Source organism: Trachemys scripta, chromosome 3, assembly GCF_013100865.1.
Source record: "Trachemys scripta elegans isolate TJP31775 chromosome 3, CAS_Tse_1.0, whole genome shotgun sequence".
In the NCBI taxonomy this organism is placed as follows: Eukaryota; Metazoa; Chordata; order Testudines; family Emydidae; genus Trachemys; species Trachemys scripta.
In genome coordinates this window covers 139,177,823-139,192,203 of record NC_048300.1, presented here as the reverse complement: position 1 = coordinate 139,192,203, position 14,381 = coordinate 139,177,823, and the positions used below count along the sequence as shown (strand labels likewise).

The 14,381-nt window shown below is 40.6% G+C and overlaps 2 protein-coding genes across 4 annotated transcripts in view; one reads left to right on the top strand and one right to left on the bottom strand.

Annotated features, from left to right (window-relative positions):
* NT5E (5'-nucleotidase ecto) overlaps nucleotides 1–9,635 on the top strand; it is a 41,594-nt gene extending 31,959 nt beyond the window's left edge. Inside the window, exons 8-9 of one of the 2 annotated variants that reach the window (XM_034766096.1) lie at nucleotides 3,558–3,758; nucleotides 8,371–9,635. In XM_034766096.1, coding sequence (XP_034621987.1) covers nucleotides 3,558–3,758; nucleotides 8,371–8,534 — 365 coding nt within the window. In that variant the 3' untranslated portion in view covers nucleotides 8,535–9,635. Of the gene's footprint in view, nucleotides 1–3,557; nucleotides 3,759–8,370 lie in introns of those variants that run through there. The other variant, XM_034766097.1, reaches the window with a different exon arrangement.
* Nucleotides 9,636–10,727: 1,092 nt separating this feature from the next.
* Nucleotides 10,728–14,381, bottom strand: part of SNX14 (sorting nexin 14) — an 83,420-nt gene continuing 79,766 nt past the window's right edge. For both annotated transcript variants that reach the window (XM_034766090.1, XM_034766093.1), the window contains one exon: nucleotides 10,728–10,938. In XM_034766090.1, coding sequence (XP_034621981.1) covers nucleotides 10,900–10,938 — 39 coding nt within the window. In that variant the 3' untranslated portion in view covers nucleotides 10,728–10,899. The remainder of the gene's footprint in view (nucleotides 10,939–14,381) is intronic.

Below are 14,381 nucleotides of genomic sequence, written 5' to 3'. Positions count from 1 at the left end.
ATTGATTGATTGTATCCCTTCCAAAACCAGGGAGTAACCAGAGCTCAAAGTTTCTCTGTGGGAATGGAAATAATGTCCTGGTTAGAAAACAATCCGCTGCCTTTCAAGACAGTTTACATAAAGATAAAGGGAGAGCTGAAGGTCTCCACTGGCCCAGAAGGCACTTTGGACTTGCTAGATAGTCAAGGACCCCACATTGTACCTGCTGAAGAGACCAAATCTCTTGAAGCAGAGATTCCTTCATTCAGACTAGGAACACCTACAGGTAACAGCCTGGGCATTGGAAGAAAAGTGTAGTTCAGCATGGATTCTCCATTACAGTTTGGTATCTTGACAGAACTCAGCCAGGAAATCTCATGTATTGATCTGGCCAAATGTACGTTTCTAGTTCAAGGCGAAGCAGCAGAAACTGCCTCTTTGTTGTGTGCCAAGCACATCGGGATCCTAACCTCTAGATGCTATTGTGATACAAAGTCCTGGTGATCTGAGTTACATTAGGGTTTCATCAGGATGACGGGTTGGAGTCCTACATCCCAAGCACCATAAAAACAGGTACCAGCCCTAGTGGCATTCTGTAGGTAGGCTCACCGGATGCTCCATTTGAGTATCATCAGATGCCAAAATGAGTCAATGACCGATTAGACAGGTCCTGTGGCTGGTTTTTCTAATTGCCATTACCTCTGAAAGGCAAGCTTTGGAATTAGTTCCTCAATCTATACAAGAACCACACTGATGTTGTCATGAGGAAAAGGTTATTCTTATAACTCCAGAATCTTTTCTATTCAAGGTAAGTTCTTTCCACAATTTCTGGGATATAGTGCCATCATTTTGGCCATCCAAAATGCCAGGGCATTAGGGCCTCAAGTTTGCCACAGGCAGGCCATTAAATTCTGCACCAGTTGGCATGCTGGGCATCTGGGAAACTATTCACAGAAGTCCCAGTGGGCACCGGAGAATACGTGTCTGAGCCTCATCTGAGGAAGACGTGCAAAGTAAGTTTCCATTCCTCTACCACGGCATCCTTTGGTAGGAAGATGCTACGAGATTGATTTCCATGTAACTTGTTAGCTTACAAATCTCTTGTTTTATATGGTGTCAAGGTTCCTTCTCCACTCTGAACTTTAGGGTACAGATGTGGGGGACCTGCATGAGAAGCTCTAAGCTCAATTAACAGCTTAGATTTGGTCTGGCTGCCACCACTCCCAAGTACTAATTCCCTTCCCTGGGTAGCTTTGAGAGACTCTTCACCAATTCCCTGGTGAACACAGATCCAACCCCTTGGATCTTAAAACAAGGAAAAATCAATCAGGTATCAAGAAAAAGGTTTTTAATTAAAGAAAAGAAAGGTAAAAGAAAACCCTCTGGGAGAGATTAGCATACCAGCTACTCTCATAGACAACAGATTCCAAACACAGAGGATGTTCCCCTGGGCAAAACCTTAGTTACACAAAAAAAAATACCCAAATACCCAATTTGACTATTTCTCTAATTGCACAAGACAGGTTACAAAGAAATAAACATAAACCTATTTATTTCCTTCCCTAATACTCACTACTTAATAAGATGCTGAATTCTGGAGCTTTCCCACTCCAGTCAAAATGAAACTTACACAGACAAAGGGAACTTCCCTCCTTTCCTTTGAACCATCTTGTCCTCCCATTGGTTTCTCTGGTCAGGTGTCAGCTAGGCTAGGTGAACTTCTTAGCCCTTTACAGGTAAAAGAGGCATTAACCCTTAACTCTCTGTTTATGACATATGGTAAGAGTATCCAGTCCTGCCTATTATTCTATGTAATAAGGATGAGCAGAGGTTTTTTTTTAATTATTCCTAAAAATGGGGGTTAGACTAGATGACCCTTGTGGTCCCTTCTAACCCTATGATTCCCTCCCCCCACTTCTAGGATTTACTACTTGCTACTTCCCATTAGTGATGAATGAGGACAGAAGCTGTGAAACAGAATAAGAAAAATTACCAGATATTTTTTTCTGTTAGCAGCTTTTCTCTGAAATCAACCTGTCGTGCTAGTCTGGTAAATGACCAGAATACAAAATTGAAAATTTTCTCTGAAGGGCAACTTGGACATATATTGTCTTAAAGTTCATTAATACACTATATCAAGTTGTTCTCTTAATGCTAATAATAGATGGTTGGAGCATTTCTCTAGCTTTGGAACAACTCTTCAGGTGGCCTGAGCTGACGGGCAGGGCTTAGTTCTAGGGCCTCCAGCAACAACACTGGACCACCTCCAAATACTATAGGTGGGGGACATTAATCCATTAGTAATGAATGAGGATAGAAACTACTAACAGAAAGAGAATGACCAGGTAAGAAACATCTCATTCATGTCTGTTCATGTAAGAACATTTTTAACCAGCCTGAGGAGACATGCGGGAGCAGCTGCACCAGATTCTGTAATACAGCTTGTACTGTAGCAGTTCCAGAGCAGTGGGTAGGGTACTCCCCTTTATTTCAATAATCTGTTTGTTATAGCAATGGCTTGACTGGCACTTTTGACTAATTAGGGTACCTGCCTCTAAGGAAGGTAAAATAACATTCTGCTTAAAATTGACCTAGAGAGGTGTGTCTGGCTTCCCTGCAGACTCCTATTTCCTGGTTCCTGTTTTCAATCCTTTGGTAAAAAAAACTGCGCTAAATCAGTCCAGTGGATAACCTCAACTGTCCTTTCTCTCTGGCCAGTTTGTCACCAGTGTCACTGTGCTATGATCTTACTGTGAGGTACCCTCATAACTATATTGATTGGATTACTAATCCTTTTGAAGGGAGTTGTTTCCTGTACTCGACTGGTGATTATCTTGACCTGTTTGTACTTCCTTTAATGCTAGCTCTACTGCACGTTCATGCCGTTGCCCTCAAATTAAGAGACACCTTAATGTAATTGCATGGTTGGTAGGTTTCATTGTCTGGCTCTGCATTTTAATACTGTATTAATGAGTTATGGCCCGAGTTATACCATCACTACTTAAATTTCCATACATAGTGTACAAGGAGGCCAAGAAGTCCATAGAGCCTAGATTGATTTGAGTTAGTAGCTACAGTATAAAAAAGAATGAAGAACATAGACATGATCTGTAATAACCATGTGATGGCACATTCCTTCATACTAGCTCATTTCAACCAGTAAGATAATAGTATGTAAACAAATGCATGACAAGGAGGCAGACTAGGAATATTGTGAAGAGGGGAGGTCTCTGACCTCCAATATCATAATCCCACCCACTCCCTAATGAACTGTTTGTGTGTGTCAGCAGCCAGGAGGGAACCGGGAAAAGAAAAAGGGTATGGAGCTTGAGATGGGATGCTCCCTCTGTTCTCACAGTTCTAGTAACCATGAATTTTCTGGAGTAAAGAGTAAGAGCTGATTTGTGTGTAAGAGGGGGACAGGGCAGAAAGCTATTTACAATAAGAATGTTCTCTTTCAAAAGTCAAGCCTAATTCTCACATGCGGAAGTGTAGAGTGTCAGTTTAATGATTTTATGGATCTCAGGTGCTCAATTGGAGCTATTTAAAGTGATGTCTAAAAATGTGTTTTCTCCTAGGCATTCATGTGGTCTACGATCTTTCCAGACCACCAGGAAGCAGAGTTGTCAGCATAGAAGTTCTTTGTACGGCCTGTAGAGTACCAGCCTATGTACCACTCCAAATGGATGAAACGTACAAAGTGATTCTTCCTTCTTTTCTGCAGCAGGGAGGAGATGGATATTCTATGCTAAAAAATAAATCACTGAGTCACAATCAGGGTAAGCATAGACACTCCATATTGAATATGTAGCAAGCTATTAGCCATGTAGTGGACATCAAAGACTAACATCCCCCTAGTTTTAAGAATGTTAAAGATGTTGCTATAATACGAGACCTCACGATTTCATCTTAAATAGAATGGATATAATTTGCTTTTGAGTCGCTGAACACTCAGGGCTAATCATCCTGATTTAACTCCGTATCTTTCAGTTGATAATTGTTAGGCTTGATCCTGAGAGAAACTAAGCGCCTGCAACTTCCATTGAAATCAGCATCTCTCAGAATCAGGTTCCCTGGCTGCATGTAACAGCTTAGACTAGCACAGAGCAGGAACCAGTGTCACTAACGTATCATTTTAAGGAAATGAGCAGAAGCGTGCCAGAGGGGCTACCGGTGGTATCTGCAATAAGTACGTCATGCACAATAATAAATGAAAAGAGAGTGGCTGCTTTCATCTACACCTCAAACATGCTACCCACTAGAAATATACTTGCTCAAGTAGCTTTTACCAAAAAGGTTAGTCTAAAATCTAAAGGAGAGTCAGTGTCGTGTGTGGATCACCAAAGCTGCATCGCCAGGTACTGAGGTATCCACTGGACAACATGGAAACAGGTTATAGAAAGGGAAAAAAAATCCTTATTCTGTACAAAATAGAGCCAGCATTTTAAAAGCTAGCGCTGCGTCTTTTGCTCCTATTGGAGCCCTGTATCAGATTATGACTAGTCACGAGCGAGTATATATCATTAACATGCAACTGATGGTACAAGAATAAAAGCCAAGCCAGCACCAGAGGGAAAGAAAATGAATGGATTTTTCTAACGCCATTTTAAGAATACTTAAAACAGCATTTAAGTGTTTAGCAAGTACAATACTCTGCCCTGTATAGCTGCCATCCAAATCTGTTAGGAAGAAAAACTTTTAAAGGATTTCATGTTTAACATATATAGTTAATAGCCACTTGTTTATTCAAATTCATTTCTGAAGATACACAAAGGACAGAGCCTCCCATAAAACAGAGTACCCTGTAAAGGCATGCTTCTAGATCTAGCACAAGTTTTCATTTGGTCTGTAATGTTACCTGACTTTGATGGGTCTCCCATTTCCAGACTGGCTACTGTCCTGTTAGCTCAGTCCACAAAAATATAAAGAAAGTTCCCTTTTGGTCTTCAACAAAAGGTGATGCCATTTTAGATTTGGTAGGGGTGAGTAGTAAGGATCTCATAGAAGAACTGATCATAGAGGACATCTTTGTTTTGAGTGATCATGAGCTAATTCAATTTAAACTAAGTGGAAGGATAAACAAAAATAGATCTGCAACAAGGGTCCTTGATTTCAGCTGAAGGGAACTGTTTAGGGAAATGGAGTGGACTGAAGAACTGAAAGAGCTGAATGTGGAGGAGGCTTTGAATTACTTAAGTCCAAAGCTGTAGAAACTATCTGAAGCCTGCATCCCAAACAAGGGGAAAAATTCGTAGGGAAGGGTTGCAGACCAAGCTGGCTGAGTGAGTATTTCAAACAGGTGATTAAGAGAAAGCAGAAGGCCTGCAAGAAATGGAAGCAGGGAGGGATCAGTAATGAAAGCTACTTTTTGGAGGTCAGAAAGTGTAGGGATAAAGTAAGAGCTGCCCAAAGCCAAGCAGAGTTGGACTTTGCAAAGGAAATTAAAACCGATAGTAAAAGGTTCTATAGCCATATAAGTAAGGGAAGAAGAAGTGGGATTGCTGAGAATGGGGTGGAGATGAGATTATCTAGGCATGGTCCAACACTTAAACAAATACTTTGCCTCAGTTTTTAATGAGGCTAATGAAGAGCTTGGGGTAGTGGCAGGGTGGCTAATGGCAATGAGGATATGGAGGTAGAAATTACACATCTGAGGTGGAAGTTAAACTCAAATAGCTTAATGGGGCTAAATTGGGGGGCCTGGATAGGCTCCATCCAAGAATATTAAAGGAACTGGCACATGAAATTGCAAGTCCAATAGCAAGGATTTTAATGAATGTGTAAACTCATTAGTCATACCCTATGTCTGGAGAATTGCTATTATAGATCCTATTTTTAAGGAAGGGGGGGGGGGGGAAATGTGATCTAGGAAACTACAGGCCTGTTAGTTTGACTTCAGTTGTATTCAAGGTCTTGGAACAAATTTTGAGAGAGAAAGTAGTTAAGGACATAGAGGTGAACGATAATTGGGATAAAATACAACATGGTTTTACACAAAGTAGATCATGCCAGAGCAACCTGATCTCCTGTTTTTTTAGACAATAGAAATGCAACAGATTTTATCTACTTGGATTTCAGTAAGGCATTCGATACAGTTTAACATGAGAAATTATTAAATTGGAGAAGATGGGGATTAATATGAGACTTGAAAGGTGGATAAGACATTGGTTAAAGGGGAGATTACAATGGGTCAGACTGAAAGGTGAACTGTCAGGTTGGAGGGAGGTTACTAGTGGAGTTCCTCAAGGAGCAGTCTTGGGATCAATCTTATTTAACATTTTTTATTACTGACTTTGGCATAAAAAGTGAGGTAATAAAATTTGTGGATGACACAAAGGTGGGAGATATTGTTAATATGGTGGAGGACTGTAATATCATACAAGATCTGGATGACCTTGTAAACTAGAGTAATAAAAATGAGATGAAATTTAATAGTACAAAGTGCAAGATCATGCATTTAGGGACTAACAAGAAGAATTTTTGCTATAAGCTAGGGACTTATGTCAGTTGGAAATGACAGAGGAGGAGAAAGATGTGGGTGTATTGGTTGATCACAGGATGACTATGAGCTGTCAATGTGATGTGGCTGAGAAAAAGACTAATGCAATCCTATGACGCATCCGGTGAAGTATTTCCAGTAGAGACAGGGAAGTGATACCTCATCTGGAATACTATGTGCAGTTCTGGTCACCCATGTTTAAGAAGGATGAATTCAAATTGGAACAGCTGCAGAGAAGGGCTACTCAGATTATCTGAGGAATGGAAAACCTACTTTGAGGGGAGACTCAAAGAGCTTGGCTTGTTTAGCCTAACCAAAAGAAGGCTGAGGGGAGAGATGATTGCTCTTTATAAATACACCAGAGGGATAAATACCAGGGTGGAAGAGGACTTGTTTAAGTTAAGCACCAGTGTAGACACAAGAACAAATAGGATATAAATTGGCCATCAACAAGTTTAAGATTGAAATTAGGTGAAGGTTTCTAACCATCAGAGGGGTGATGTTCTGGAGCCACCTCCTAAGGGGAGCAGTGGGGGCAAAAAACCTGCAAAACTGAGCTTGATAGTTTTATGGAGGGACTGGTATGACAGGACTGCCTGCAATGGCATGTGGCCTATTGGCAACTGCCAGTAGCAAAAATCCCCAATGGGTGGATCTGGGACAGTAGATGGGGAGAGCTCTGAGTTACTACAGAGAATTCTTTCCCAGGTGTCTGGCTGGTGGGTCTTGCTCACATGCTCCGGGTTTAACTGATCGCCGTATTTGGGTAGGGAAGGAATTTTCCCCCGAGTCAGATTGGCGGAGACCTGGGAGTTTTTCACCTTCCTCTTCAGCATAGAGCCTGGCTCACATGCAGGTTTAAACTAGTGTAAATGGTGGAGTATCTGTAACTTGAAGTCTTTAAACCATGATTTGAGGACTTCAGTAACTCAGTCAGAGGCTAGGGGTCTATTAGAGGGGTGGGGTGAGGGTCTGTAGCCCGCAATGTGCAAGAGTTCAGTGGTGGTCCTTTCTGACCTTAGTCTGAGAGTCTATGGTTATCACATCCCTCACAGATGGGATCTTTTGAGCCAGAGCTATTTCAAAGTCAGTTAATCTATAGTGCCTTTATCTTCATTAGGTGAATATATTTTGCATAGTTACCACTCCTTTTGTAATGTTAAAACAACTCCCAGTAAAACCCTCTGCAGAAATAAATTAACATACTGATGGAAAATTCACATGGAGTCTGTGTGCACAAGGAAGCACACAGTTCCTAAACATACTAAAGATGTAACACTGGAAAGGCACAGTGCATAACCTCTCAGCTATACATACCTGTTACCTGCATAACAAAGCAGTGTCAGAGAATCGTTTGGAAATGGGACTCTGGATCCCTGTGTGTGTAAACATGCTAGATATGCACTAGTAACCCTACAAAGATAAACCAAAGTAACTATGGCAAGGGCAATGCTTTTCCCAATAAACTTTCAGCTGCTCACTGTGACATTCTGGAAAAAACTTTTCACAATAGTTGAATTGTTCTAGCTCTCCATCCCCGTAAAAGACACATTTATAATCCATTGTGATTTCCCCAGTCCCTTGATGTCATAAACCAGTGGTTTGCAACCCTAAACATTTTCAAATGGAGGAGTGGACCCCTTTGGAAATCTTAGACATAGTCTGTGGACCCCCAGGGGTCTGCAGACCACAGGTTGAAAACCACTGTCATAAATAATTGTGCTCTCCTGAATATGAAAATGTAGTAGAAAGCAATTCCTTCTTCAAGGGAAATTAGTTTAAAATGAGAATCAAGAATACAAAGTTTGGAGGTGCTATTTAACATTACTATTAATTTCACTATATATATATATATATATATATATATATAAATAAAACTTCTGTTTATCTAGGTGATCTTGATGTTGAAGTAGTTTCCAGTTACATCTCTAGAAGGGGACCTGTTTTTCCAGCAGTTGAAGGACGAGTGAAGTTTTCTGCAGGAAATTTCATCCAAGGAAGTATTACGCTGATTGCTGGCTTATTCACTGTGACATTCCTGCACTTCATTTTTTAATTCTTATTTGCGATGCTTTTAGACTGCTGCTAGAAAGCCTGCGCCCCTGCCCTTTGCCTGCACCTCCCAGTACATGTTTAAACAGGCCCTAGGTCTTGGCATACATTCAGTAATTATAGTGGAGGCCAGCTGTACTACAGTCAAGATTGATTGAGACCAGCTCTCTTTAAAACATGGCTCTTCTAAATGCTGTATTATGTGCTTGGTTGCCTTGAAATTTGGTGTGCTTTGTAGGGGTTTGAGGTAGGAATATTGATCCAAATCTGGGGTCACTTGACTAAGGGCTTCCTGAGATGTATCTCTCTGGGGAACAAACAAAACAGTTTTGCTGAAGGCTGACATTCTGACAGGTTTTTTTGTCCAGATCTGGGTATCAAAGCTTGACTCTAAAAAAAATGTTGTGAAGCATCCTATACAGAATGATGGGGCATTTTGGCAGGTAGTAGGTTTCCAAATTTGATACAGCAGGTTTAAGTGCACTTCCTTGATGTTTCTACCCTCAAACTCAAGTTCCAAAGAGCAAAGAATTAAAGGAAAAACATCTTATTCCATGGAGAAATATATTGTATTCTATAGAAATATTTACAAGCACATATCCGTGTAAAATTTTCCCTCCAACTCTTCCCATGCACACTGAAACCGTGAAATCAACAAATCTTTTTTTTCAGTAGTGTAAGTAAATTCCTTATAGATGCATTACTACTTTCCTCTGTCGCCTGTGCAGGGTTGAAAACTTAAATGTGAAAACAGTATCCAGTTTTTAATCACACTTATCTTGGCTATATCAGTGCCTGAGATAATTTGCCCCCTCTAATAGAGATTGGTTTAAACACTGAAGCACACTCAGCTCCTCTTCCACTAGGAGATTAAGACTGCCACATTATTAGAAAGGTGGGTTCCTAGGACATTGCAGAGTTTTTGGATTTCACATACCATCTCAAAAGTATGCTGTACTTATTCCTTGAACAGGTACTCTCTTTTTTATAGAGGCAGCAACTTCCACTTGTAGATAAGAAAATGTCAGAGACAAAGACTTCCAGCAGAATAAAAGTTAGTCTGATTAACAGATTGGTGTTTTTTAAACAGACCAAAAAAAAAACAGCAAAAGGTTACACCTATGGGCCAAGAAGCATACCTTGTAGATAGCTTCAGCTGGAATTCGACTGTATCCAAGTTATCCAGTGAGGTGGATTTGGCCAGCAGAATTAACATTTTAGCTATCTTTGTGCAAAAGGGAGGAGGGAGTAAATGGGACGGGGGATATAAAAATTGAGACTCACAGGCTCAGATTTCAGATTTGTGTACTTGTTTTAAGCTTCTTGTTAGAATACAAAGCTCTCTTATTTGGTGTTGACATTTTCTGAAAGTGCTGCCCAGAAGCATCTGTAAAAAGGTATAGCATGGATATGTAATATGTAACTACATAAGTAAAACTACTTTAAAAAAGAATTGTCGATGGGTTTTCTAATGGGTAGTTTGAAGGGGAAAAAAAAGCTTAAAATGTATGGGTAGGAAATCTCAACATGGAAAGTTTCTTTAAACATTCTATTAAGAACAGATTGGGGTTCCCCCTCCAGTTTTTTAGTCCTCTAAGGAAGACTCTGGCAAGACTTCGTATTTGTGATATTTTTAAAGTAAAAAGAGCAAAAAAAAAGTAACCTAATTATTTCTGAAGTGCTTCATGCTTCAGCGTCAGTTGCTAGATAAACTGAACACTTTAATGATCATTAGCTCCCTGTTCTCTACAATGTGTAAGTACTTTTCATGCTAACAAAGTATGAAAGGCCAAAAACTAAATAAGCTTTGAGGTAATGATTTACTTGCAACAGATTCAATTTCTTCACTGTCTATGAAAAAAAGGGACATGGAGATTTATTTTGGGGAAATTTTTAGCAATATTTTACCATCTTACTCTAGCAAAGTTAAGTTTATATACAGCAGCCACCTCCCCACAAAAATCTTCCTAATTCCAGAGTTTTTCAAAATATCCTTTCAGGAAGATGACCCCTTTGTTTTTAGCAGTACACATTTAGGTTTGGTCCTCTACAGGTCTGCTTTTCAATGTACAATAAACATTACCATATTCTCTCCTACACTGACAATTTTTTGTAAAATGAATATTGTGTCTATTAGCAATAGTTACACTTTTGAGGAGAAGGGTAACAAGTTCAAATAGCGGACAAAGTTCTTTAATTTCAATCAGTGTTAAATTTGAATTAAACTTTATTAGGCAAACAGATCTTCAGAAGTTAAATTTCACTGTTATTTACAAGAAAATATACAATTCAAGACTAAAATGTTTCACATCCATTAAATTAGTGCACTGCAGACATTTTCCTTTTGGTGTTCATCCAAGCTCCTGCTTTTACATCCAAGATGATACAGAGGTAGCTTCCTTCTGAACCTATTATAAGTAGTAATTGAGAAAAAAATTTGCACTGTAATTTACTGAAGTATGGAAATATATATTTACATAAACAATCGCAATGAACAAAATATTTTAAACATATATTAGAAACCATCATAATAAATATGGAGGTCCAGAAATTAAAGGATAATGTTCACAATTTTTTTCCCCCACTGTGCCTTAAATCAGGAAATGTCCTTTCTTTGTAGCTCCTGCTGTTCCCAACCTTTAAACCAGCTTTTCTGAACACAATCCTATGATCTAGAATCCCTCATTCTGAAATGAAATCTTTAGTCTTTACTCTCATTTCTCTTCATCCCCTGCTGTGATTTCTTCCTCCCTCTATCATCCCAGCTCACCACCACAGGGTTTCCAGGAGATTAGATGTACATTGGGTTTGAGACTGAGTTTATAAAATGGCATTTTACTGCTCTTCTAAAGACAGCTCTTATATAATCTATTTATGAATGTTTCATTTGGGTGTTAAGTCCAATACATCTGAATTGATTAAATGTATACTGGTAATGACAAGTCTAATTAAATAAGAATCCAATATGTCAGACAGGAAGATTAATGGCTGAAAAGGGAACAGAAGGGCTAGAAAAAACAAAGATATAAACTTGAAGACTGGACTTATTTCATAGCACCAGTTAAGAACTGGAATATTTACCAAATACTGTATGTAAACAAGCTATGGCTTTACAGCATAATAGCTCATTTTAAACTAGGTTCAAAGGGGGCAGGTGACAAAAGTCCCAAGTAGGCACAAAAAAAGGCAACAAACAGAGAGCTAGATGTTGGGGGAGGAGGGATAGGGGCAAAATGGAAAATTACAAACAGGTCAATAGGAGCAACGAGAGGAAAAAGAGCAAGGGAATGTGCTCAACATCGTGGGATGACTATACACAAATGCAAGAACATGGGGAATAAATAGGAAGAACTGGAAGTAGTAGTACACATATGACTTAATTGGCCTCACTGATAAGTCTTGGTGGGATAAACCTCATGATTGGAATATTGGTATAGAAGAGTAGAGCTTGTTCAGGAAGGACAGGCAGGGAAAAAAGGGAGAAGGTGTTGCATTATACATCAAGAACATATACACTTGTTCTGAAGTCCAGAAGTAGGTCAGATGCAGACCAGCTGAAAGTTTCTAGGTGAAGATAAGCAGGGGTGCAGGGGAAACAAGAGTGATGTCATGGTAGGGGTCACTATAGACCACCAAATCAGGCAGAGGAGGTGGATGAGGCATTTCTACAACAAGTAACAGCAATATCCAGAATCCAAGACCCCTGGTAATAATAGAGAACTTTAACTACGCAGACATCTGTTACAAAAGTAATAGGGCAAAACACAATGTCCAATAAATTCTTGGAATGTATTTGAGACCACCTGTTTCAGAAGATGGAGGAAGTAATGAGGGAGACAGGGAGGAATTGGTTGCGAATCTGAATGTAGAAAACAATCTGGGTGAAAGTGATCATGAAACGACAGATATCATGCTAAGGAAAGGAAGGCGAGAGAGCAGCAGAATAAGGACAATGGACTTCAAAAAAACAGACCAAAAAAAACTTGGAGAACTGGCAGGTAAGGTCACAGGGGAAGAAAACTAAGGAGAAAAAGAATTCAGGAGAGTTAGCAGTTTCTCAGAGACAATATTTAAGGCACAATCGCATGATGAGAATAGCTCAATGTGAAGGAAAGAGAGGAAGAACAGTAAGAAGCCAATATGGCACCATCAAGAGCTCTTTAATGACCTGAAAATCCAAAGGGAATTCTACAAAAAGTGGACAAATAGCTAAGGACAAGTACCAAATACCACAGGAATGTAGAGATAAAATTAAAAACTAAGGCACAAAATGAATTACACCTAGCAAGGGTCATAAAAGGCATTAGTAAACTAAGGAAATGTGGTCTAAATGAAATTACTATATGATGGGTGCACAACTGGTTGAAAGCCCATACTCAGTTATCCATGATTCATTGTCAAACTGGGAGGACGTATCTCCTGGCATCCCACAGAGGGTCTCTGGAGCTTATTGTTAAGTCATCCAAAACCAAAGAAGGACCTTCGAATGCAGGTCGAGAAAGGTCTGGCGGACCTCTGGGGGAGCCCAGAGGACTGAAACCATGAACATCTTAAAGTAATAGCTGATGCCATGGTTCGAGCTGCTGAGTCCACACCATCCAAACTGTCCTGAAAATCAGTTCTGGTAACCAACTTACCTTCTTCCATCATTACAGTGAACTCCTGCCTGCAGCTCTCTGGTAACCTGTCCTTGAACTTAATGTTTTCCCAAAGCGTGATGTCATAGCGACTCAAGAGTGCCTGCTGGTTTGCAATCCTAAATTGCAGACTTCGCAAGGATTAAAGTTTGCGACCCAGCAAATCTAGTCTTTTTGAATCTTTGCCTTTAAATGTTGATGCTTGGTTGTCCTTACCTCTCCTGCTGGTTAGTAGCTCCCATTACTAAGGAGCCTGGAGGAGAATGAGAATATAAGTGCTCATATCCTTTAGAACGGTCGTTGTACCTCCTCTTGGCACATTTTGTTGTGGGATATGGGGCGGGGTGTCTACTCAAGTGCCTTAACTGGCTCCATAAGTTGCTTCATTAATCAGCAGAGCCATTTTAGAAAGGGCCATTGGTAACAATGTCCACTAACTTGCGAGAACTCTCACAGACCTCCTCTGCCTGAATGTCAAGAACAGAGGCTACCCTTCTCAGTAGATCTTGATTAGCCTCATGGTCCTCTGGTGGTGGTGAGTCACTTGCCACCTTTACAGCCTTGTCTGGTGATGATGAAGAGGCAACAGGATGCTGAGGTAGTGGCTGCTCTGTGTCTTACGGTGGAGAAGCCACACAAGTGACTTCCGGCTGCTCTCAGTACTGGGTACTGGAGAACGTTGTCTGTGGTGCCATTTCTCTTGGTGCACCCTTGAGGAAACCAAACAAGGCAGGTAAAGAGAAGTCCTAGCAGGCAGGGGGATGCCCCACAGCATCCAGAATGGCCACAGATATGGGCCTGGGACTCGTGCTTGACTGGGCCATTGCCCCTGAGGAGGCAGCCAGTGCTGTGACTACTGTAACACCCATGGTCCCCAGTTCTCTGACAGAGAACTGGCTGGGACACAGAAGAATGTACCCCCAAGTCTGACAAAAGAGAGTCTGAGCCCTCAGACAATGGAGGAGCAGAGCCAGTCAGAATTGGGGATAAGTAGCCAGAATCTGGGGATGGCAGTACCGAGGATATCATTGCTGGCTTGCCTCTCGACTGCACTGGCTTTTGTGGAAGTGTGGGCTGTAGTGGTACCGCATGCTCCTGATGCGATGACTGGAAGCCTTCCTGTACCACTGGGGATATTGACACTGAAAGGCTAAGATGGTCTCCATATGCCTCTGGAGGGGTTGGTAGCGGTAATGATTCCTGACAAGGATTTT